Below are 24,897 nucleotides of genomic sequence, written 5' to 3' on the forward strand. Positions count from 1 at the left end.
TCCTACAACCTTGAAAATTGTGGGTGCTGGCAACTATATGTATGATGTAGAGGCGATTCCAGTCAAATGTTGGAGTTAACAGTGGGAGCTGCCATTTGGAGCCATGGGGTTTGTACACTTTGCCTGTGTAAACCTTTCGAAGTCGAGTATGTCAAGGGGTTTGTAGGGTGGAGATGAGACAGACCTCCAGAGCATCCTAAGATCTCGGTGGTGATAATCTCTTGCTCTTACGTGGTGGGAATGACTTATTGATCAGGAATTGTGTAAGAGCGTCTCGCAGAGGGAAATGCAAGCTGTGGTTTGGGCTTGAAAACAATTGCAGTGTGGAGTTGTGTTGTGAGGCAGGTCTTTTTTAGTAACTTAGTGGAAAACATGGAAAACCAGTTAATAAGAAGTGGTGTCAGATGAATTCAAAGGATGCTTTTTCAGAAGTGATGGGAAATGGAATGTGTTTGATCATCACTTCACTGTCATAAATGGAGTATGGTAAATGCTTGTTTCATCCATTAAATGGAGTCAAGCTGTAACACGCACCACGTCACTAACGCTGTGTAGTAACAGCCAAGGAGACCTGTGTGTCCCAGTTGACTGGAGTGCATGGGAAAACGGCTGTTTGGTGGAGACTTTTATTAAAAAAAAGTTTGAAATTCCAAGACTTGAACTAATGTTTTCCACGGTTCCCTTGGGAATACTTGTAAATCAGATGATAGGATGCAGTTGGATGCTTAACTGTGAGTGACAGTAGTTTACAGGGATTGTCTGGATCTTTTCCAGATGTTGCTGCTTTCTGTGCCTTTGACCATGTATGGACACATCCATTTGGGTTAGAAAAATGCAACTTCACAGAGGCTTTGTGGGCGGTCTCTACTGCTTACAGTGGGTGGTGGATATGGTCTGATTGTCCACGACACAAGCACAGGACATTCAGTTTGATTAAATGAAACGTTGGAAACAAGTGTTTCTTGTTCTGTAGGTTTTTGTAAGCCCTGCTCTGATAGCAAGATACCTACACAAATTTATGAAAAGTCAGAATAAAGTTAAATCCTCACCACCCAGCAAGGCATTGGCACTGCCTGCCTCTAGAGATTGAGTTGCTGGTTGTCAGAAGGTGACTTCACAAATTCAGCCACACTTCCATTTCACAAGCATACAGAATCAGGAAAAACGTTTGGCGTGGCATTTCTGAGGATCTCCTGACCTTCCTTTTCCTTTGTTATAAACACACGTTCAAGATAATGTTTTATTAATTGCTTCTTTTGTAAAAGCATTCCACTGCGAATGCTTAATAATTTAATGATTATTGCTGGGAATTTTTGTGCTGGAGAACAAAGCTGATACCTTGTAGCACTTGGCAAGAGTACAGCTCTTAACCTTCTCATCTCTAGGATTTTCAAAGTGTTGCAGGTTTCTGGTGCTTGCAGATAGCTTGGTTATGGAAGGGTGCTCTGGCTTCTGTGTGCAAGATAGCAAAAAGAATGCGAGGAATCAGAAGTTAATCTCCTGAGTGCTGAAGCTTGTGAGTAGTAAACTCTTGGCTGAGTTGACTGTGTGGCTGGGGATTACTCTCTTGAGTTCTGGCATCAATTGTGTGCAGTAAAATTGCTCCATAGAACTTTTAAGGGGGGTGAAAATTCATTAACCACAATTAAAATGTAGATTTTCAAGGCACTACGTGGATTCCTAGGTTCTCGTGGCTTTAGACTGGATGCTTTTGGAAGGATAGGAGTTGTACAGTTAGTGAAAGGGTAACTTGATGGTGTCTTAGGCTGGTGGGTGTGGATTGTTTGGGTTTTTTTATTCTTTTATTTCCTTTTTCTAAACCTTCCTAACCGTGCCTGCTCAAGTGGGGAAAGTGAATTGGGTGTCCTTGAAGTCCACCCCAGCGTGGATTCTCCTGTGACTAGCATCCAGGTAGCCCAGTGCTGGCAACTGGCATTTTGGAAAGCTGCCTTACCTTTTTGTTGGGAGAGGAACCAGCTCATGGCAATCACGTGCTGTAGGCAGCCATAGTGTAGCTAGGTTAACTTTTTGAGACTTACCAGCAAAAGGAATTGAACTGGCTCGGGCAGGATCCCTACTGATGAGTCGATAAAAATAGTATCCTGCCTACTCAGAGGTTAGATATGGAGCTTTCTTTGCAGTTAGTTAGTGTTTTCTGTATTATTCTTTTCTGAATTAGAACGTTTTACTTGTGCAAGAGAGATTTAGTTTGACTTCCTGCAGTGTTAATTTATCTTGTGGATTTACATTGCGTCGTACAACTAGGGATTGCAAAGTGTTTGCAGCAACAATGTTCAGGTGCGGCTGTGAGAAAGGCTGTTTCACTCAACAACGTTAGTTCCATCTTTCAAATCTTGAGCTGGGGAAGTGGGCATCCAGATAGGATTTGTTATCCAAGCTTCCACTCTCTCTGAAAGTTCATTACCAAATGTTCTCGCAGGTGTTCACCCAGTTAAATAGACCTCTTCTCCCCCAGTTAGGGTTCAGGAGGCTTAAGAAACGTTAAGCAGTGAGCAGCAAGGTGGCACCAGTGTCTGCCAGGTTGTGTGGGGCTCTGAAGGAATGGCATGCACGGTTGGTTTCTTGAATCCATATCTAGAAAACGACGTCGCTAGTAATTTAATAGAAATTGTCTTAATATCAGGGGAAAAATAACTGCCATTAAATGCGTGAGCGATTGGAAGGAGCCAACACGCTAGGATGAGTTTGTTGTTTCTTCCTGTTGGGGATAACTGATACGGACAGTGGTGCACAGCACTGTCTTAGGCAGATGTGTAGTGATAGGACAAGGGGAAATGGATTTAAACTGAAAGAGGGGAGATTTAGATTGGATATAAAGAATAAATTTTCACTCGGAGGGTGGTGAGGCACTGGACCAGGTTGCCCAGAGAAGTTGCGGCTGCCCCATCCCTGGAAGTGTTCAAGGCCAGGTTGGATGAGGCTTTGAGCAACCTGGTGTAGTGGAGGGTGTCCCTGTCCATGGCAGGGGGGTTGGAACAAGATGATCTTTGAGGTCCTTTCCAACTCTAACCATTCTACGATTATCAATAATTACCGAGATATTAGTAGAAAGGAGGAGGTAGCAGCTCGTTTGCTGCTTAGCCTGGGTTTTCCGTGTCGTGACACGCTGGATCTGTTTGACATGTTTACTGCAAGCTGGCTGAGCTGTGCTGCAGATGGGTGGTCACGACTCCAGGCACGCGTTCCCACGCCCAGATCTTGCATCATGCCTTGTGCTGGTGCAGCTGCCTTCTGAGCCAGGTTTCCATCAGTGACCTGAGCAAACAGGAACCAAGCCCTTACGGTCACGTGAGGTCTAGCTCAGCAGATTGCAGCCAGATCGCGTTACTTTCCAATATCAATCTGGTTGTAACTGGAAACCATCACTTTCTGTGTTTCCTTTCCCAAGCATTATACTAGCTGAAGAAGAAAAGTATTCTTAAAAACACATTAACAGGACTAAAAATGTAGAGTCTAAGGTGCTTGGGGGGAGGATTAGTTTTTAAAAGTTTGATTTTTCTTTCAAGTGATCAATTTCATGAAGTATAATGCCTGGTTTATCAGAATGTACGGATATCTCAGTACATCCTCTTATTTATTTTATTTATTTATTTATTTAATTCTGGCATTAGGATTGTTGGTTACGGGTTTTTTCCTCTTTCAACAGGAGCTAAAATATTAAGATATCCTATATACTTCAATGGGTTCTTTTATTAGCGACTTCAGTAAAATTATGAGCCCTCTTTTTCTTTAAAAAAAAAAAAGAATTAATTATTACCAAATCATTGGGATTTTTGTAAGCAAAACACAGACCTAGTATCACGCTGAAGCAGAAAATTAAGTAATTCTTTGTCAGGCTTCTTAGTCATTGAATGCTTCTCCCAGTGTTTAAGATGAGTGACGACTACATTGCTAAAAGTTTAATCTTACCTTATTCATTTTGCAGGTTGAGCAGTCAAAAGTTTTAATCAAAGAGGGTGGTGTTCAGTTACTCCTTACAATAGTTGACACTCCAGGATTTGGAGATGCTGTGGATAATAGTAATTGGTAAGACATTCTTTGTATGTTCTCCTGCAATAGTTCTGAATTGTATTTTTTGTGCGTGTGAGATACAATACCTTGTGACGTTCTTTCAAAATGCCCACTTTTATCTTCAGTTAAAATATTAATGCTTTTAAACTTTTCAGTTAGTGGAAGACTTTAGCTACTTTTAGTTCCCAGTACCTTTATAACTGTTGAAATGCTACCAGCTTTTCCCTTTAAAGCAGATGGAGCATTTGGCTCTTTTTCCACATGAGCAGTGTGCAGAACCCACTGCGGTGCTGTCGCAAGATGTGACCAGTAAAGCGTATTCCTTTGGCTACTGTTCTGAAGTGTTCTCTTTAATGCTATTACAATAATTGTAATTGTGTTTGAAAGGTTTTTTTTCAGTGAACTCGTAGATTGTATCTTCTGAGCTGTGTAACTCGGTTGTATGTTGAGGAGCTGGGCACTTAAAATGTGCTGTCTTGAAGTCTCTTAATTTTTTATTTTTTTTTTTTTTTTAAAGCCATGGGGAAAGAGTGTACATCTGTTTCTTAGCAAAGACAGACTTTTTTACATAAGTGATGTAACTTACAGGTTTTTATTAATGTAACCTCTGCAGTTGGCAGCCAGTTATCGACTACATTGACAGTAAATTTGAGGACTACCTGAATGCAGAATCTCGAGTGAACAGACGTCAGATGCCAGACAACAGAGTGCAGTGTTGTTTATACTTCATTGCTCCTTCAGGACATGGGTTCGTATCTGTGTGTTTTATGTTTCCTTTCTCTGCCTTTTATCTCAGATAAGCATCCAAATTTGGCATTATTAGTTATGTAAAGTTCCAAATAGGATTTTCTTAATGGCCTGCAGATCACGCTTGACTTCCAGATGGGCTTACTTTGACTCGTCAAACATCAGCAAACCAGACAAGTAGTAAGTTAGAACACCAGAAAACATGATTGCAGATTAATCACATAACAAGAAAATTAGTATTAGAACAATTAAAAATGCACAGGTGTTCACAGCTGCCAGGTCTATGGGTGGTCTGTATCTTTTGTTCACACACTCCTGTTTAGAAGGAGAAACTGATTCACGCTTCAAGCAATAGGATTTTTCCTTTCCACTTTGATTTCCTTTCCTCCCTTTGGTTTTAATGATAAATTCAAGATGAGAAGTTTCATGCACCCTTACAAGCGCGCTTTAGTCCACCTAGGGTGTAATCCTTTGTCTAGTGACAATTCTAATATAGGCATTCTGGATTTTTTTTCAATTATTATACAATCTTCCATCCCTGCTTAGTTTTTAACTTGATCAGGCTTCTATCTAGTGGCAGAGAGGGAGAACTGCATTTCCAGGGTGGAGTAAATGCAGATGGACTATGTCTGAAGTTGATTGCTTAGCTTTTATCAGTGTATTAGAACTGCATAAATTTGTTGGAGACTCTTAACTTAAGCCTTCAAAACCAGAAGGAGGACAAGATAAGCACCTATCCTATTGTATGAGTCAAAAGTAGTAAAACTTGTTGAAGGGAGTAATGAAGGAATTCTGAGGAATATTCCTCAGGCAGTGAAAAATGCCAGCTATTACACTCAGATTCTGTAGCTAGCGTTAGAATGGTTCTAATTGTTTTGAACTAGACAGACTCCTCAAATTTGGAAAGAAATACTAGGGGTGGGGAAGAGATTTTTTTCTTGTGCAGACTTGTCTTAACTGAATGTTTTGTTGTTGTTGTTCACCATGCATGTTTGTAATGACAGTTTTGCTCAACGTGCATATTGATTTTAAATGGAGACACTTGAGTCCTTAGCATATACTGTTTTGCTACTGTGCAAAATCAAAATGTCATTGAAATAAAGGGAAAAGGATCCATTCCTTGTGTTACTCTTTCTTAAGCGTAACTTTCAGATTCTTCAAAAACAATTTGTCTTCCCTCCACACCCCCTTGTTACCTGTTAAAACTTTCTAAAGCAGTGGGAGATGCAAATCCTAAGGAAAAATAAAGGTAATGCTTAAGATAAATTAAGTTTTAGTCACTAAATTTGTGAGGCTAAAAGCTGGAAAAGTTATGTTATTTGTACAGGCATTTCATGTTATTCTTGAGGTAAAAAGAAAGTGTAAAGTTGAGCTAGGTTTGTGTGGTGTCTTTCAATTACTAGAGTAAATGCTTGGAGTTGTCATCTAATTAAGGAAATGAATGGAGCACAGAGCAAATTGGTGCTGCTGCTAGCATTCATTTTCTCTTTTAAGATACTGTCTTCTCTGAAGAGGACATTGCTCGCTTCCTGCCTGGTTTTTGTGGGGGTGCTCGTGTTTCCGTGTCACCCATCAAGTAGCATACTCTTTAATCTTCCTGCATGGTTGTATTTACGTTGAATTAAAGCATTTGTAGACTTACTTCTGTTTGGCCTTACAACTTAATACATTTGTAAAAGCCAGCTTGTTACAATTTATAAAGAAAAAAAATATAATGCAGGTTAGGTCCTGCTGTTTGGCTCACAGCAACCCCATGCAACACCACAGGCTTGAGGGAGAGTGGCTGGAAAGCTGCCCCGCAGAAAAGGACCTGGGGATGCTGGTTGACAGCTGGCTGAATGTGAGCCCAGGTGGCCAAGAAGGCCAACAGCATCCTGGCTTGTATCAGAAACAGTGTGACCAGCAGGACTGGGGAAGTGATCATGCCCCTGTACTCAGCACTGGTGGGGCTGCATCGCAAATACTGTGTCCAGTTTCGGGCCCCTCACTACGAGAAAGACATTGAGGTGCTGGAGCGTGTCCAGAGAAGAGCAGCAAAGCTGGAGAAGGGTCTGGAGCACAAGTCCTGTGAGGAGTGGCTGAGGGAACTGGGGTTGTTTAGCCTGGAGAAGGGGAGGCTGAGGGGAGACCTTGTCGCTCTCTACAACTTCTACAACTACCTGAAAGGAGGTTGTAGCGAGGTGGGTGTTGGTATCTTCTCCCAAGTTACAAGCAATAGAGTAAGAGGAAATGGCCTCAAGCTGTGCCGGGGGAGATTTAGCTTTAGTATTAGGAAAAATTTCTTCACCAAAAGGGTTGCCAAGCATTGGAACAGGCTGCCCAGGGAGGTGGTATTTAATACCCTGGAGGTATTTAAAAGACATGTAGATGTGGTGCTGAGGAATGTGGTCTAGTGGTGGACTTGGCAGTGCTGGGTTTACTGTTGGACTCGATGATCTTAAAGGTCTTTTCCAACCTAAATGATACTATGATTCTATGATGTACCACATCCCACCAGTTTCAGGTGGTATCCCCACAAGCAGCTGAACTGATGGGTTTGTGTGGGGATAGGGGGAGAGAGGGAAGAGGTGGGAGTGCCTTCCGAGTACGTGAATGAGGTGGTAATGGGACTGCAGACTCTCTCTTCCTGCAATCCTAGGATCTTTATGTAAGGGCTTTCTGCTTCAGTCTCCACTGTAGACTGAAGACCTTGAGGTGAGCACTGTTGTCGTTTTGAACTGTTCTGCTTTGGCAACAGCCCTTCCACCTGGTGTTGCCCTAGGCAGCTTTCTGAAGGGAAGAGAGGGAAAGCACGTTAAGGTGAACGGATGGGCAAACCAGTGCTCTCAATCTGGACGTACATTCGTGTTAGCTATTTAATAGAAACGTGTTGAGAAGCTGAGAAATTCAGTGGCAGGTAGAAAATGTTAAGGTGATGTTAAGTTTGTGTTCTTTAATGTTTTATTTATTCTTTTATACGTGGTTTGGAGAAGAAGCTAAATTTGAGTAGCAAATGAATCTGTTTTTAATGTTCCTAATCCTAATTTCTTTTATATGAGAAATAATCTTGTTAAATCCTTTGAGTGAATCCTTTAAGCCTGACTAAACTTGCTATAATTCTGAAGCATTAATACATCAAAACCTCTGTGGCTTTACTTTAGCAAACAGGAAATATTGACCACTTCGGTTCATGTCGAGGGTTTTATGTACTCGTATGGTGGGTGTTTTAGGTTTTGTGATATTGTCATCCACTTTAATAACAGTCGTTTTGTTATACAGAGCAATTTAAAGATGAGATATTTCTACTTCGTTTGTACACAGGCCACAGAGTTTACTATCTTCAGCTATCTAATTTATAGAGAAAAAAAATCTCACTGCCCACTCTTGGGAGGAAGCATGGCTTTCAGAAACTGAAACTGCGTGTGCGAACAGAGCATGATTCACAACTGTGAGCTCTTACCAGTCAGGCTTTAAATGGGACTGTCTTCTGGCTAGTGACACGAGCTTTATTACCTTCATAGGAGAGTTCTGCTAGCTGGAATTACACTCGTTTAGCAAATGGTAAGAAGTCTCAGGACTACTAGTAATGTTAACGTAGAACTTATTCCTCTGATATTAGACAACTCTAGGGGATTGCCTATAGCAGCCTTTTGAGTTTCATTCAAGCATCTGTCACTCATAAATCAGTGTCTTAAGAACAGTTGTCAGGACAAATCTCAAATCATTTGTACATGCTTGTTTAATTAATATAATTTGCAAAGCTCTAATCCTGTCTTTCAGACTTAAGCCTTTGGATATAGAGTTTATGAAGCGCCTGCATGAAAAAGTGAATATCATTCCACTTATTGCCAAAGCAGACACACTTACACCTGAGGAATGCCAACAGTTTAAAAAACAGGTGAGTTGAAAGATTAATATCTACAACATGGGATAATTTAGTGTGTGGATCCCTATGGAAATGGTGAGATTTAACTTCTTACATGCAAAGTTTAAACCCTGAAGCAATGACTCGAGACAGCAAAGCTAAGTAATTTATATCTCTAGATTTAATTATATTTCTTGGTGAAATAATCTTGTTTCTATCCTCAGGGGAAGAGGTTTCAAGTATGATTCTTGGCAGGTGAAATAATTCACTGCTGAGATAAAAATCAGTAAGGGAGGAAGGGAGCTTTCAAGATTTAGGTGCCTAATAGAAGTTGTGCATTTGAAAAAAAAAAAAAAAGGTATTTGACAGTATTATAGTATTATTGATTGTATTGTGGTATTTACTCCGTGTTGATGCACTATATTTATTAAAGATGCCTCAGGTGTTAGACAAGAATCAATACACTTATTCAGTCTTGGGCTGTGGTAATGCATTTTAAAGATGGTGAGATAATTCTAACATTGATACAATGGATATAATTTCTTTGTAGAATAAAGTTGGTATTAATGTCTCCAAGTGGTTTACGTTTTATTTCAACTACATGATCAGAGTAGGACACTTAGGCTTTGCTGTGTAATATGAGGAGGATAAGGAGGACCAGAACAGGACAAGACCAAGGCATGAAGTTTGTTTTTTGAACTGTATCCAGATTAGAAGAACACAGGTTCTGAAAAGAAGTTGGCATTAAGAGATGCTATGTGCAAAACTCTTGATTTAAGACTAAAAATTGAAGGACATTTCTGCCTTGGAGAAACATGAGCAAGGTGCTACAGTCCTGAAGCCTGTTTTGGTTGCATTTCATGGGGGTTTTTTGATGTAAAGGGGGGAAAATGGTAGAACGCAGAATATTTCTTAATATTAAAGCAGCTTTATGATGGAGTTGATATTAAGTAGAGGAGACTTTGCCAAATCAAACTTTGAAAATAAGTCCTTGCATGAATTGCAAACTTATGTTCTTATAAGATTGCAAAGCCAGGAACCAGAAATATTCCCCAGGGCTCTGCGGTGTAGCTTCTCAGCTACATGGTCTAATATTTTTTCCATTCTAAAATTCTGGAAAACTAATCAGCTTGTTTTTAAAAATACCCTTCAGACAAATCGAGCACCAAAGCAGTACGGTCTTGTTTTTGATGACGCTGTCAGTTATTCTTAAATTTTCATTAGCACTTGCAAATATTTTTCAACACAGCTAACCACTAGATTCAGTCTGTCAGTCACAAGCTCTATTAAAATGGGCAGGTGATCCTGCTTCGAGCAGCTGATGCTCAGGTGAGCTAGGAACAGAAAAGAAGAGGAGTGACAGCCGTAGCTATTGTGGGAACTCAAAGGGCTGAAGTATGCCTGCAGTTATCTATTCAATTTTTTTTTTTTTTGAGGGACTCAGTTGCAAAACTAGTCTGAGAATTTGAGTTGTGTTGTGTTAGATTTTTGCATGTGCAGGTAGAATTCCTGTCAGTGTAAATCTCTGTTTGCCCTGTTGTAGAAAACCAACATTCATTTTTTCTGCCTTATATTGATGGATAGTATTATTTTAGCTGGGAAGCTCTGATCTTGTCTTCTCCTGGCTAAGGAGAAACGGTCATGCTGATAATCCCTTGAGATCACCTGATGGTGTTAAACGTGCAAGTTAGTCTCCTTAATGTGCAAGGATCTTGCATAGCCGAAATAAAAGGAGGGAGAATCAGATTGCAGCAAGAAATAGTTGTTACGAAGTGCGAATTCCTCAAACAAGTAACATGTTTTTGTTTTTAGATAATGAAAGAAATCCAAGAACACAAAATTAAAATATATGAATTTCCAGAAACAGATGATGAAGAGGAGAATAAGATTGTTAAAAAGATAAAGGTAAGTAATTTTCTCTTGAAAAACTGCTTACTGAAAGCAAAAAGCTTTTGTTGTTAATAAAGAGCCCACTGAAATGTTAAGAAAATATAAAAATCAGATCTAAAGCTGTTGTAAGAGTTACTGTTCCTCAGCAGAGGCAATGGATGACACTCTTAGGTGACTTAAGTCCTTTAATGGCCACAATTCAGAATGAGAGCACTAGATCATGTGCCCATTTAATAAACTCCTCAAAGATCACTTTCTTTTTCTTCCATCCCTATTTAACTTATATCCACCTACCACGTTTTGTTTGATTCTGAGCTTTGAAGGAGGCAAGGGTTGTCTTTCAGATGGAGGTGTGCACGGAGTGTGTGCATTACGGTTAACAGCTGTCTAATTGATATACTGAAACCTTCATGGAGACAAATGGCTAAAGAAAATCAAAAGGGCTGTCGGACTGTTGAAAGGCTTTTTCTTTGTTTTCTCGTGCTTTTTTGGTTTGTTCTTTTATGTTGGAGTCCATCTTCTGTATGTTTCTTGAGCCTTGCTTCTGTTTGTTCAGTAGCTTTAACAGCCTGTAAGAGCTTTTCAGGTTTTTTGTTGCTGTAGGAATCACCTCGGATAGATAAACACAAATAACACAAACGAAGATATTCTGGGACTAAGCCTAAAGGAGAAGAGCAGAATGAAAGCAAGGGCGAAAGTCCAAAATACTTTGCTTTGTACACTGCTCCTTTCTGCTGCTGGAAGCTGCTCTTGGCTCCTTCGTTGCTTGTTACACCGGAGGGGTTTTTGGTTCAGCTGGAAACAAGAACTTGAAGTAGTTTTTTGCCAGACCTTTGAAAACTGGGTACAAGATCTAGTCAAAGTAACAGTCCTTGTAGCCAGTGGGAGTATGAATTGATAAATAATTACTGCGCAATCGATTAAATAGGAAATGGTTTGCCTGTTGCTTAGCTTACTGAGTAGCAGTAATGCCTGTTTCTTAGCTAGATTTTTATGTAAGGGACTTCAAAGGCGGGTGTGTGTGTAAATATGTCCTTGAACTAGACAGAGACCAGTAAACACAGCTCTTCTTGCACTTTGGGTAAGCTGCATTGCAGTTTTACAGGACCAAACTGGCTTATATTGAGTTTATACATGGGCATGCTTTCAGTATCTTTTGGCAGTAGAAATTTGACTGAATTTTTTTTTTTTAAGTAATGCTTTCTCTCGTAGGACCGTTTACCTCTTGCTGTGGTAGGTAGCAATACGATCATTGAAGTCAATGGCAAGAGAGTTAGAGGAAGGCAGTACCCGTGGGGTGTTGCAGAAGGTAAGGCTTTGTCATGCTTTTTATCCGTTTATTAGACGTGAGGCTGTGTTTCAAATGTTTGAAATCCTTAATTTGAATGTGCTTTGGTCTGGAAATTTATCGAATAGACCACTTTATTAATCTCGTAGTCTTGGAACGAGGTGGGGATTCAGCAACTTGTAGCGTTGCAAGCAGATTCCTGCCAAAGCCTCGCTGAGGAATTGTGAAACTTGTAGTAACTTACTGCAGTTGATGAGACATCGATTACAACCGTTTGCTAGCGTTCTTATTTTAATTTTCTTCATATAAAAATTGTGAATACTCTAGAAAGAAGAATTTAAGAAATACACATTATAAATGTTAATTTGATCAGCTTGACTAGCATAAATTCACTTTAAAGTTCTGGAAGAATTTGGGTTTTTTTCCCAAAACATCTGAGACTTAATTGCTGGGGCGTAGCAACAGGAAGGTACCTGGTAATGAACTGAATACTTTTGATAGTGGAGTTTTTGTTCGTTAATTAATTAAAAACTTACTTTCTGCTGTTACAGAGGCTTGAGTATAACTGCATGCTCTTCTGGCAACCATTGCTTTAATGGTGTTCACTTATTTCAAATGGCACATGGCATGGCTTGTACCATGCTGTATAGTGAAACAATCACCATTAAACTGGTTTTGTATGGTCATTGACCTTTTTCCCTTGTAGTGTGCATGTATTGAATAAGAAGACGACTTTTTTTTCCCTCATTATTTCTGCCTTCCAAGGGCAAAGGACTATAGTTTTGATGCAGTGTAAAATAGACAAAAAAACCCCAACCAACAAGCAGAGAATGGACCAATACTTTAAAGAGAAATGCTGTAGCACTTTGAAGTGCGTGTCTGGCAGGAAATGAGGTTTGGCAGAAAGTGAAAACCAGCTGCACCAGAGAGACTCAAGCTTTATTTTAAGACTCTGGTGTTAACATTTGGAAACGTACAAAATGGTGCTGCTTTTCTTTATTTTAAACCAAACTTGATAAATGTTTCACACTTGTGTGATTGTACAACTTGTGGAAGGGAAGAACTACAGCCTAACTGAAAGGAACCTCTTCAAGTGGCTTTTGAGTCTGTCGGCTTTGGACAGAATACTTGGAGACAGTACTTTTTTGGGAGTATGTCTTCATGTACTATCTGACCAGAATTTACCAGTTTGTCTAAAAACATGGAATAAAGTAATGCAGGAGTGCAGATACACGTGAAGAGGCTACATGCTTCATTTTTCTGTAGAATTCACTGAAGTTACTTGGGTTATTTTAATTCCTTTATCCTGTTTTTCTTCCCTCTTCCCATGAAGATGTCCATCTCTACCTCAGGGGTGCATTAGAACCTGTTTCATGCCTTTCTTCTGAGTGTGCTGAGGGCTTTGTGTGTTGCCTTCTCTGTCTGCGCACCGGAGTGGTCTGGGGTGTGCGTTTTTCTCCAGTGTCATTTCATTACCTGCCAGGAAAATGCCACTCACAGCATCAGCCTCCTCTACAGGAACTGGATGATAGGCATGGCTGGAATAGCTGGTGTCCAATGCCAGCTGCCAGCCCCTGCTTTGGGTCTGTAGGCAGGTGCATTGAATTAAATATATGACCTTCCTGAGCTTAGTTAATGAAGAACTAAATCCACATTAAAATTAAAATGAAAACTTTTGCAACTCAGTTGGTGGGGTGTGGAGAGATAGTTTGCATGATGTCTGCCTTCTGAAGGTTTTGGATGTAGCTGGATCTAGACTGAGGTCTTCAGTTAGTGTCTCATCCTTACGCAGCTGTCCTGGCAGGGCCACCGAAGGATCATGAAATGAGTTAAACTGGCAAAACTGTGTTTCTGTTCTGGTAGCTTGGGCTGTACTGACTTGGAGTACAGCTTGCCAGCATGGCTTAGGGGAGCATAGGAACTTGGCTGGTAAGATATATTGATATTTTTGTGGTGTTAGTGCTGTCCCACTGGTAACACACGTACTGTTTGAGTAAGGAAAGGGGAAGTAATCTGGTGTTGGAATGAACGTAGGAGATGGGTGACCTCTAAAAGCCTTACCTCTGTGTAAGACACGTTTTGGTTGGCATCTCAACAAAAATTTACCTCTTTTTGTAGTTGAAAACGGTGAACACTGTGACTTCACAATTCTGAGGAACATGTTGATAAGGTGGGTAACTTACAGGTAACAGTAAGTTTTCTAGTATGTCTGAGAGATTAGAAAGTCACGTATTGGAAAAAAAGGATTTAAGCTAGTGAGTTCATATTAATCTCCATATTTTTAATTATAGACAGTATTTTATGATATCTTGTTTATGATGTCATATATACCCTTTTTGATATCTTATTTAACCGTATATTTAGCAAGCAGTCATGGTGGTGATGATCTCTTTTGAATAGTTATCTTTACTTTCTGATTACTTGTTCTTAAAAATTGTGATAAACCATAGGAAGCTACGTTGTCTGTTAGTGCTGATGTGTACTTAGTTGTAGGCATATTTAAAAAAAAAAAAAAATTCAGTGCTGCAGTTGTCTAAAGCAAGATTGCCTTTGCTTTGCTGTGTTAGACACTGAGTCCTGGACTCACAGCAGTTCAGTGACATCTGCTGTAACAACTGTTAGTTTGATTGTTAAGCTTTGCCTTTCTCCAGACTGACAATGGAGAATTCTTAAAGGAAGCTAATGTTTTTGCCTTAGTCTTGAACTTCACGTTTAGCTTTTGCAGACCTGAAAGACAGAAACTAGGAAGTTTTGGCTTCTTTCTTGTCTGGCATGCTTTGGTGCACCTGCTACAGTAGTAATAGTTCTCATCCGTTGTCCAAACACTTGTAAGTTTATCCACAGAACTCAGATTTTCCAGAGATTAGTCCTGTAAGTTAATGTTTGGAACATGGCAAACTTGAGATAGTTCAGTGCAAAATAACCTGATATTTGTGTGACTTTGCTGCCTTCACAGATCAAATTTAAATGGAAGAACGACAACGCTGTGGGGAATGGGGCGTTAATGGATGAGATATCGTTTAAGTCAGTCTGCAAAATGAACATGGGCTGTTTTTTCGGATAGTATATTGTATTTGTGCACTAACCTGATCAATTACACTTATTGACAGAACTCACATGCAGGACCTGAAGGATGTCACTAACAATGTGCATTACGAGAACTACAGAAGCCGGAAACTGGCAGCTGTGACATATAACGGTGTTGACAACAACAAAAATAAAGGGCAGCTAACAAAGTAAGTTCTCGTCAAGGTTGTATGACATTTCAGTCTTTTTGCTCTGGTTTTTGTTGGTTGGTTTTGTCTAAGTGTGGTGGGATTTTTGGTTTGGGGTGTTTTTTGGGGAGGTGGTGGTTTTGTTTGTTCTGATCCTCCAGTCTCAGAACAGAACACTGTATACTTCTCATTTACTTATGATTTTTTTCTATTTCACTGAGGTTTATGCTAGTTTATCTGAACATGTTAAATAACTGGGTTTTAGTTAGATTCAGTTCTTAAGAGAATTCTTACATTTACTGTTTCCATTCATTAGTTTTGTTTCACTGCTATTTCCCAAAAAGTCTTTGCGCATTAGGATTTCGATTTTGGTTTATGTACTACTTTTGGGATTATTGGTTCTTTTGGCATGAATGCTCAATACTTAGTGTCAGGGCTGGTTTTGAGAAGAATGGGTTAATACTTGTTTAAAAACTTTGAAAATCCAGACCCGCTACTGTCATCTTTGAAATGTTGCCCCGGCTACTTCTCTGGTTGTTTCTCATGGCAGGAAAATCATTGCAACATCTTTATCTTTTGTGAGAGGAGAGTTGCAATGCAGGGTTTTGGGATTTTATTACTTTTTTTTTTTTTAACCCTTTTATGTCACTTTAATTACCTCTGACAGCAAGTTGTTTGCCAACCTGATGAAGTTACTGGAAGGTTTAAAAGTAGGCTCTACTGTATTCTGCATCATTTAGTGCTGTTTGAGAATAGCTACACTCTTAAACTTAAGTATTTTTCCTGCTCTGCATGTATCAGCAATAATTAGTGATTAAATAACTAAGAATTAGCAATAACTCTTATTTCTTTTATTTGTACTATATTTAAATACAAATTCTCAACCAAAATAGAAGATACTACTATTCTGTTCAGCTAATGGTATGATTTAAGTAGACATGATTTAATTTCATCTAGCGTGAGCCTTTGCTAGACTTCCCTGCTCAGCGTTGACAAAAAACATAATAGTGTATGTCAGTTGTGTCAACTCCTTGAAAGTGTACTTAAATTTAGGTAAAGTTTGTGGTGAAGTTGAGTCTTCTAAAGAATAGTTTTCAAATATGTGTGTCCATAGCAGTGGTTACTCCTCGCTGTCACATTTCTTGCCATCCTATTATCCCTGGCTGCTCACATCTCCTGAGTGCATGTAGCAAGTATGTTAGAAATACTTCTCAAGCTACAGTTGTCCTCCTAACAGTGCAGTGGTGATAGTAGGGAGAGGAGGAGTTTTAAGAACTGGAATTACTAAATGGTGCAGTCACTGTGGAAAAATTGGGGTGAGGGGCGTTGTAAGGTAGTTTGCGCTTTTGAGAACGAAACAGGACAGGTGGGCAGGTCAGAGAAGAAAAACGTGCTTGAGTGGAAGAACTTGAGCAACTTTCTCTTTGAGGTGGTAGTGTACTACTAGTAGTGGAGAACAGAAAATTCTGCATTTCCTCTAGGATTTCTAACTTTATACTTTTTACTATACTATTATTTGCTATTACTGTACTGAAAAGTGAGACTCTTTCAGTGCAGTTTTGGATATCAGAGGAAGTTGTTCTGATGTTTTATGTGTGTGTGTTGTTCAATACTATTTTTGATCTCTTTCCAAATCTTAATGTGTTTTGCTTTAGATTTAGAAAAATCTTAGTTTTAGTGATGACACTTTTGATATTTTTTGGTTTGTGCCTGTTTAGATTTGTGTTAGCCTGCACCTGCAGACTTAGTCTGTTACCTAATTGAAATAAGGATTGGTTATTCTGTGTTCTTTCTAAAAAGAAGAACGCAGTGGGGTTTTATTATTTTTTAATTCCTATGTTGCAAACATAAAATGCATTTTTCTGTAAATGCATATACCAGAAGGTTTCAAAACTGGTTTTGTGTTGTTTATTCCCCTCTAGTCAGTTGCTGATAGCATTGCTAAGGTTTCCTTTATAGCTGGAATTTATTCTGAGAAGGTCTGGAATGACTCTGCTTTCTGAAGCATACTTTTGCATCTCTTGCCATCTGTCACTTCGCTGTCCCACCTGAATATTTCTATGTAGAAGTGCCTTTTGGAACAATTTTCTCCATAAGAAATCTGTCGCTCAGAACACTGCAGTACCGCAGCTCGGGGGTGAATAAAATACAACTGTCGCTGTTAGCCATCAGTTTTTCTTTTTTTTTTTCCCAAGAGAAGAAATAGATTATTGCAGTTTGTTTGGTTCAGCCATCTGAACGATGGCAAAATCTGTTGCAAACTTGTAAAGAAATATTTTGAACTTTTCCTTCGAGTTTGTTCCTCCAAACGTTTACTTTATTAAGTAAAAAATAAATGAAATTCTTGAATGCATATACAGGTCATGAAGCAGCTGATGCTATTCTTGTCTTGTTACCTTATCCCTGTGTTGAGTTGCAGCATTTTTTTTTAAGCTTTAACATGCTTTTTTGGCTTTAGTGTGTTCTTGTTGAAGCAGCTTAGAAGGAATTTTCCTAATAACCGTGGGTCTTCCTGGAAATTAATCGAAAGAGGGAAGAACAGATGTTAATGGTTTATCTGTGCCTCCCCTTAGGAATTTTACGCTTGCCTGCTTGCCTTTTGAAAGAAGTGTCTGTGTCTCAAAATGGAGCAATATTTGACTTGTCCTCTGGAAATCTGATTCTTTCACTGGAGACAGATCCCATATCTCTCTCTGAGGATGGAGACGTGCTCTGATGCTATCTGGTGATATTGCAAGCACACAGTTAAACACAGATATGACCTCTGGTTCTGGAAACTCCTAAGCTGCTGTTCTTTTGTAATCTGGGAGGGTACGTGTAAGAGGAGATGTACATGCATTGGTTCTTGTGCTTTTCCAAAAGTATCTCCTACTGGCAGCTGTTGGAGACCGGATTGACTTTTTGTACCTTTAAAACAGCTGTATTTTTTATGATCTTACCAGATCTTTGCTTTTCATGCAACTGTTAACATATTTCTTTAAACAAAAATGCAAATGTGAAAAGAAATAGAAAGGGATGTGTGTGTGCTACAAGTTTTAAGAATGTTATGCTGATGAATTGAAGCAGTTTCTTCTGTCCAGTTGATAGTTTTCTCTCTGATTTGTCTGTTGATTTGGTGAAACTCTGACTGTTCAACAAGTAACTCATTGACTAAGAGTAATCCAAACCATATATTTCCCATGGTTATGTGGCTTTTTTGTGGTTTGGGTTTAGTGTCTTCACATTTTCAACATCATCAACGCCATTAAAAAAAATATAAAATCAAATGTCAAAGGTAGTCTTCACATATGTGGATAGCTTGTCTCTTCAAACTCTGTGGTAATTGTAATTTCACACGTACACTACGTGACGTGCGAAAATTGACATTTGCTCTGAAATTTTCAATTTTTGAGGAATCTGTTCGCTGTATGAAGCTGATATCTTCAGTGAGTTTAAAAGCAAAACCTTATTTTATTGAAAGTCGCATTGCACACTGTAAAGACGAGCTGGATCTGTTCAATGACCTGTCACACAGGGTAACAAAATACACAACACATCGCTCCCCGCTGCTGAGCTTAGGCTGCACCTAACTCCTTTCGCTTGTGTTCCTCGCAAATTCTGTGAAATGGGGCTAATGTTATTCAGCCCATCGTACTGTGTGGTGAGACTTAACATCCGAATCTTGTTTTCAGGCTTTTTTTTCCCCCCTTCCTATGGCGTTAGTGAGGTGCTAACACAAGGCATGCTCGAGTTAAGTGCTCTGGGGAGACCCTCTGCTGGCCGTTGAAGTCAAGTGCTCGTTTTGTAGCACAGGAGCATTCGTGAGGTTTGAATGTAACGTCCTTTTCTAGGTGACAGTTTTTAAATGAACAGATAAGCCTTGATATGGCATTGGTTTTTCAAAAACTTGTTTTGAGCAACTGGTGTTCAGTCACTAAAATATTTAAAATTGCTGGAAAAGCAGCCATACTCTAGGGAAACTATTCCTGAAAGTAGTTGCACATCAAACCTGCATTAATATTTACATGGTGTAGTGATTTACTAACTGAATTTGAAATAAATATAATGAGCTTTAACTAACAGTCTTTCCTTTTAGTGTGAAAAATTTGCTTTTGGGGGAGCACATAACTAGCTTTAGGAATCTATTAATAATGAATTTACTTTTTAAATTATTGCTTTTTGGTTTTGTGGTTTTATTTAAGCATGCTAAGCTAAGCCTCTGTATTTTTTGTTTTTTAGATTTGACACAGTTGAAGGCATGTAAGTGGTCATTTAAATTTTTCCAAAAAACTTAAAGACAAAAATTCTTTAAACACAAAGGGTTTCACTGTTTAATGTTTCAAACTTAAAACAATTTCCTGTTATCCAGCTCTTGGCTTTGTTGGTTCCCCCCACCCCTAGCTTTTTTTTTTTTTTTTTTTGTTCTAAAGTTGTGCTAATGTAAACTTTAAGAGGTTATAAATACTTTCAGTGACAAGTATCTTTGCAAAAACCCATCCTCTTTAGTAACTTTTTGCTAAGCTTCAAGACAAATTTGGTCAAATTTCAACAGCGAGTGAAAGTGCGTAAAGTACAAAATTCCCCCAGTTCCTATCTGTAGCTCCATCATGTTTATATAGATGCTTATAAAAAATTATTGGAATTTTCATCCTTACCTGTAAACTTACAACTCTTTGTTGGATTGGGGAATTAGTTACTTTTATCTCTTCTGACCATGATTTTATCTCATTACTGGCTCACAGAGGTTCCACTTTGCACATATCTAGAATAATTTTTCATTTTTGCAGGTTAACTTAGGGCTGTTTTAACATACATCCCGTTAAATCAGTTAAACATTTTACATCTTTGTTTAGTAGTTTGGGTTTTTTCCTTCAGCTCTTTCTTTTTTTTTTTTTCTTTATTTCAAGTCCCTTGTATAGTTTATCCTGAAATACAGGATGCCATGTGTTTACCCACGTCACATACTTAAGACCTAACAAAACCAGTAAAGTTCTCAGCTGTAAATGCTCACTTGTTGGCTTATCAAATTTTCTGTGCAGACTGATTTTTTTTTACTGCTTTTTCAAATACAGCTCACGTGCCACCCCCATTAGATGACTGGGTTGTCAATAGAAAGATGGTTCTGCTCCCCTTTTAGATGGGTCTGTAGAAACTGCAGCAATGATTCCTCAATATTCCCATCTCCTTCCTAGGTTAATTTTTGAAGAGCAGACACATTTGAGAACTTTACACTTTTAAAAGGTAACAACAAGAAAATAGTCTTGTTTTGGCAGCTGGTTAGCTTCCACAAGTCCTGCTACTCACCTCTTCCATTTTCTTCTTATTTTTGTGTATTATGGTACCTCACCTGTGTTTAACCTTTTTTTTTTTTCTTGACAAAAGTTGGTAGCAGTTGGCCTTTTGGAAGGCTAAAGTACACATTAGGCTGAGGATCAGTTTCAGTTCTGTGTTACACACAGCATTTTACTCACCAGTCCAAGCTTTGCAACTGTTAGTTCAGATTCAATTTAATTTTTAATTTTTTTTAAATGGAAATGCTGTTTTCTTCCTCCTTGCTTCCCACCAATTGTCACCTATAAAATACTGGTATTTGAGGAAAAAGTTCCTGTGGCCTTGAGTTCATATGACATTGGTTACTTTCACTGTGTGGTTAGTTGGTGAAAATGGGCAAGCAGGAAGGATAAAATGAGCCATTAATAGTCAAACCAGATCTAAACTGGTTTTGGTATATAATCTCCGTTCCTTTAAGAACGAGTAGCAAATTCTCAATCAAAATAAAGGCTGTAATTGTGTTTCAATCGTCACTGAAAGTTAGTAAATTCTTTTCTCCTTTTGGAATGTTTTTGCTTCATGATTTGAATCAGAACAGGTTTGGGTTTTTTTTAAGAAATGAAAACAAAAATATTATTTTTTTTTTTATAGAGCTTAGGCTTGGCACCTTTATTTTTCAATTTGCAGATCTGAGTGACTTTTGCATACATTACAGGACATATCCTCTGCTAGTTGATTGTAGCAGTTCCAAATATATTCAGTTCTTCATTTTTACCAACACAGTAGTTAAAACTTTGTCATTTCAAGCCATACATACATAAATACTCAAAACTGAAATGAGGCCAGTGATTTGTTTCAATTGCTCTTTGTTGAACAGCAGAAAAGTCTTAAAAGGCTGTATGTAGCAATCATCACTAACTCAAAATCATCCTGTTTTGTTGGATATTTAATGTGAAACTTGCTATTTAAAACCTGTATCACCGTAACATGGATATCAGACTTATACAGCTTTAAAAATTCAGCAGAACCCAGGAAAGCAGTTACCGTAACAGTGTGCAGAAAAAATCGAAATAATGTGCATTATTTTTATACATCAAGTTTATTAATAGCTTTCTGAAGGAAAATCTTCCAACTAACACTTCCATAAAATACTGATGTTAGTTGCCCGAACCTTTTTTTGCGAAGTTGCTGTCTCTTCAGAAGCATGACCACAGCGTTCCGCACAACTGTAACGTTGACTTACCCTTGGGCTCACTCTGAACAGTGAAGATTTAGAGAGGACTTTTGTCTGCAACGCTCTTAAGATTTTTATTATGTCCGTTAATTTTTGTATATATTTGAACGGGAAAGGAAAAGACGCCTGAAGATCACTTGGAAGATGCTAATTTTTTTTGTTGTAACTTTGATTTCCTCTCTTCCCATGACCAGGTTCTACTAAAGATAGAAAGTCAAGAGTTTCTGTTAATCCAAATGTAATGTAAATCACTTGTGGGAGAGGAAAAGATACTGTATGAAATGTCTTTTTGGGGAAAAGCTTAACTAAACAGTTAATATAATAATGCAAATTGAATTGAAGCTAGCAGTGCACACAGCGGTGTTATTTATCTCAGTGCTTCAGCACTTCTGTCTTGTTTTTCACAGATGCCCTAATGTAACAGATAGGAAAAAAAGTTCTTATTAGCTAACTGCTTCTTCTGGATTTATGGCAGGAGCCCATTGGCACAGATGGAGGAAGAAAGGAGGGAGCATGTAGCCAAAATGAAGAAAATGGAAATGGAAATGGAGCAAGTGTTTGAGATGAAAGTCAAAGAAAAAGTTCAGAAACTGAAGGACTCTGAAGCTGAGGTAATGGAAGCATCTTAAACACCAATGTGCTTGAGGCTGAACAAGTGGAGATATTGCTCTTTTTGCCAAGGCTTTGCGACGTAACCTCTGTCTAGTAATCGATTCCACGTTCGATTTTATGTTTAAAAACAACTCACTTATTCTTTCTCAGCTTGTTCTCTTTGCTGAAATGGTGTAAGTCCAAACTTAAAATGTAATTTTAATGTTCACATGCATTCTCTTTATTTTCACAGTTGCATTGTGTTAAAATCCTCCTTGGCTTTCTTAGGAACTCTCTTTTTCTCCCTCCTTTTTGGAGTATCTTACGCCTGTTTTCTTTCATGTGCTTTACTAGACTGAGAAAGAGTCAGGGATATGTTGTGGTCAGTGTTTTGGTATCATTTGCAATTTACTACTTAACATTTGCATCAAATATCAAAGTATTCTTGAATTTCCTTTAATTTGCCACATGTAGCTGCCTAAACTCCTGTTAGTAACTTGGGCAGCATTTGGGGTGTTTTCTGCCAACTGTAAAATGAGGCTATGAGATTAATAATAACCTTTTTGTTTCTGTCGTTGATGATACCTGTAACCTTAAGAGTTTTTGGTCTAAGAGTTACTTTCTCTGAAGAGAAAACATAATGCTATGTTTTCTCACCTTAGTATTATTGCTGATGTTTGTTACCACAGCTCCAAAAGTCGCTGTGTTTTCTGCGCTTACTGACTCTGTTCATAATTTTTTTTATAGCTGCAGCGGCGCCACGAACAAATGAAAAAGAATTTGGAGGCACAACACAAAGAATTAGAGGAAAAGCGTCGCCAGTTTGAGGACGAGAAAGCAAACTGGGAAGCTCAACAACGTATTTTGGAACAACAGAATTCTTCCAGGTAAATTGGAGTCTTGTCCTGCAGTTCACAGTAAATGTTCTGTAGCTTTCTGCTGAAAGGCGTTTTCTGTGGTAATAATGGTTAGTGGTGGTTGACCACTATGGAAGGGTCTCTTAAAAGCCAAGAAAAATCTTGAACTTCTTTTAGTTGTAAATGAACATATATCAGAAATACTAGGAAGATTATTAGCTTCTAAAGCAGATTTTAATCTGCAAGAACACTGTTTCCATACAGAACTAGATCTATCTAAAAAAATTATGTTTGTATTTGAAAGCTAGATGGCATCAGACTTCAGAGAGATGAAGAGTTAAAGCTTTGAGAGTGAAAGCATTCGGTTCTCCTAGTCCTTGGAAGGGAAAGTCTAGTGATAAATGCATTGCTTGGCTTCGTGGGGTGCGAGTACTGTGTCCATAATGAGTTTCATACATTGTATCACAACCAAAAAGCTTTATAAAATGCATATTTTAAAAGATGTACGTTAGTGATTTAAAAAAAAAAAGAAATAAATCAGAGCATATACACTTTATTTAACAAACGTGGTTTTTTTGTATCGTTTAGAACCTTGGAAAAGAATAAGAAGAAAGGGAAGATATTTTAAATGCATCACTTTGACCACCAGTTATGTATTAGTTGCCAATATGCCAGCCTGGACATCAGTGTTTGTCGGATCCGTTTGACCAATTTTGCACCAGTTGTATCCATAGTAATGGATTTAACAGCATGACAAATTTTTGTTAATTTTGATGGAGAATGAGATGCCTTGAATTGTCTAGGGTGTTGTGTACTTGGAAAATAACAGCTCTGAGTACCTTTTTTTCTTCCTTTTTTTTTTTTAAGAAAAAAAAGATGTCATTTTAATGCGAAAGGAAACCTTTTACTGTTGTACAATCATGTTCTGGTGGTTTGAGGGTTTGCAGGACATGGAAAAACGCGAGGACTCCAGACGGTTTTTAGTGAGGATAAATTGCCATAATACAATGCGAACAACGCTTCTCTATTATTACAATACAAGAATCCCATTCAGTGCAGCGTATAAAATAATGTAATTTAGTCTAACACAGTTGACCCTATTTTTGACACTTCCATTGTTTAAAAGTACACATGGAAAAACAGAAGTCGTAGGCTTACAGTGCACCTAAGCTTTTTATAACAGCCCTTTTATGTTTTGGGTTCTTTAAATATATGCTATTCTCATTTAGTAACTTCTTTAGCCAAAAGGATCTCATTACTGCTTCATTTTTGTAATAACATTTAATTTAGATATTTTTTCCATATATTGGCCCTCCTAAATAGAATATAGCTTCTTTCATATGGTAGGAACCAGTGAGTAAAACTTTCCTTTAACTCCCTTTTTACATTTTATGGTAAGTAGCAGGAAAATGCATTTATAGGTCATTTCTAGGCAAAATTGTGGAGTTAACTACCAACCTGTTTCTACCTGTGTGCAGTCTTACTTTATTTTACTAGAAATGGGATTATGGCCTCAAGAAAAACATCACCATTTCGCATTTAGCTGTATTCATATACTGCATTTCTGTATTTTTGTTTGTATTGTAAAAAGTCACATAATAAACAATGTTGTGATGTAACACCCTGCCGTGTCAGAAATTGTAGAGGGGTTGAAACAGCCAAATACTTCCTTGGGGAAACCTTTGAACCTTCTGTCTTCCTTCTGGACTGGATTGACCCAAGTCTTTGATTATCCAAGGAATTCTTTTAAGGTACAGAAGATGTCTTTGCGTAATGGAATTGTTAGAAAAGCCGGTTTCGGTGGCGGTGCTCTGAATTGGCAAAACAAGGATCCGTCTTTCCCAGAAGAGGGCACCAATTGACTGGTTTCGGGCTCCGGTGCCTTCCACGGCATCTCTGGTGCCAGAAGTCAAGATAAAACTCGTGGATTTGCTGAGTTAGAAGCACAA

At 38.5% G+C, this 24,897-nt stretch overlaps 1 protein-coding gene across 2 annotated transcripts in view; it reads left to right on the forward strand.

Moving 5' to 3' along the window:
- SEPTIN7 (septin 7) overlaps positions 1-24,569 on the forward strand; it is a 63,624-nt gene extending 39,055 nt beyond the window's left edge. The window contains exons 3-13 of one of the 2 annotated variants that reach the window (XM_086615203.1): positions 3,947-4,047; positions 4,646-4,780; positions 8,539-8,656; positions 10,436-10,528; positions 11,726-11,822; positions 13,920-13,971; positions 14,912-15,037; positions 19,235-19,255; positions 21,976-22,111; positions 22,839-22,978; positions 23,537-24,569. In XM_086615203.1, the coding sequence (XP_086471329.1) occupies positions 3,947-4,047; positions 4,646-4,780; positions 8,539-8,656; positions 10,436-10,528; positions 11,726-11,822; positions 13,920-13,971; positions 14,912-15,037; positions 19,235-19,255; positions 21,976-22,111; positions 22,839-22,978; positions 23,537-23,576 (1,059 nt within the window). In that variant the 3' untranslated portion in view covers positions 23,577-24,569. The remainder of the gene's footprint in view (positions 1-3,946; positions 4,048-4,645; positions 4,781-8,538; positions 8,657-10,435; positions 10,529-11,725; positions 11,823-13,919; positions 13,972-14,911; positions 15,038-19,234; positions 19,256-21,975; positions 22,112-22,838; positions 22,979-23,536) is intronic. The other variant, XM_086615204.1, reaches the window with a different exon arrangement.
- The last annotated feature ends 328 nt before the right edge of the window (positions 24,570-24,897 follow it).

The sequence above is a fragment of the Tauraco erythrolophus genome, chromosome 7 (genome assembly GCF_009769465.1).
Source record: "Tauraco erythrolophus isolate bTauEry1 chromosome 7, bTauEry1.pri, whole genome shotgun sequence".
Taxonomy (NCBI): Eukaryota; Metazoa; Chordata; class Aves; order Musophagiformes; family Musophagidae; genus Tauraco; species Tauraco erythrolophus.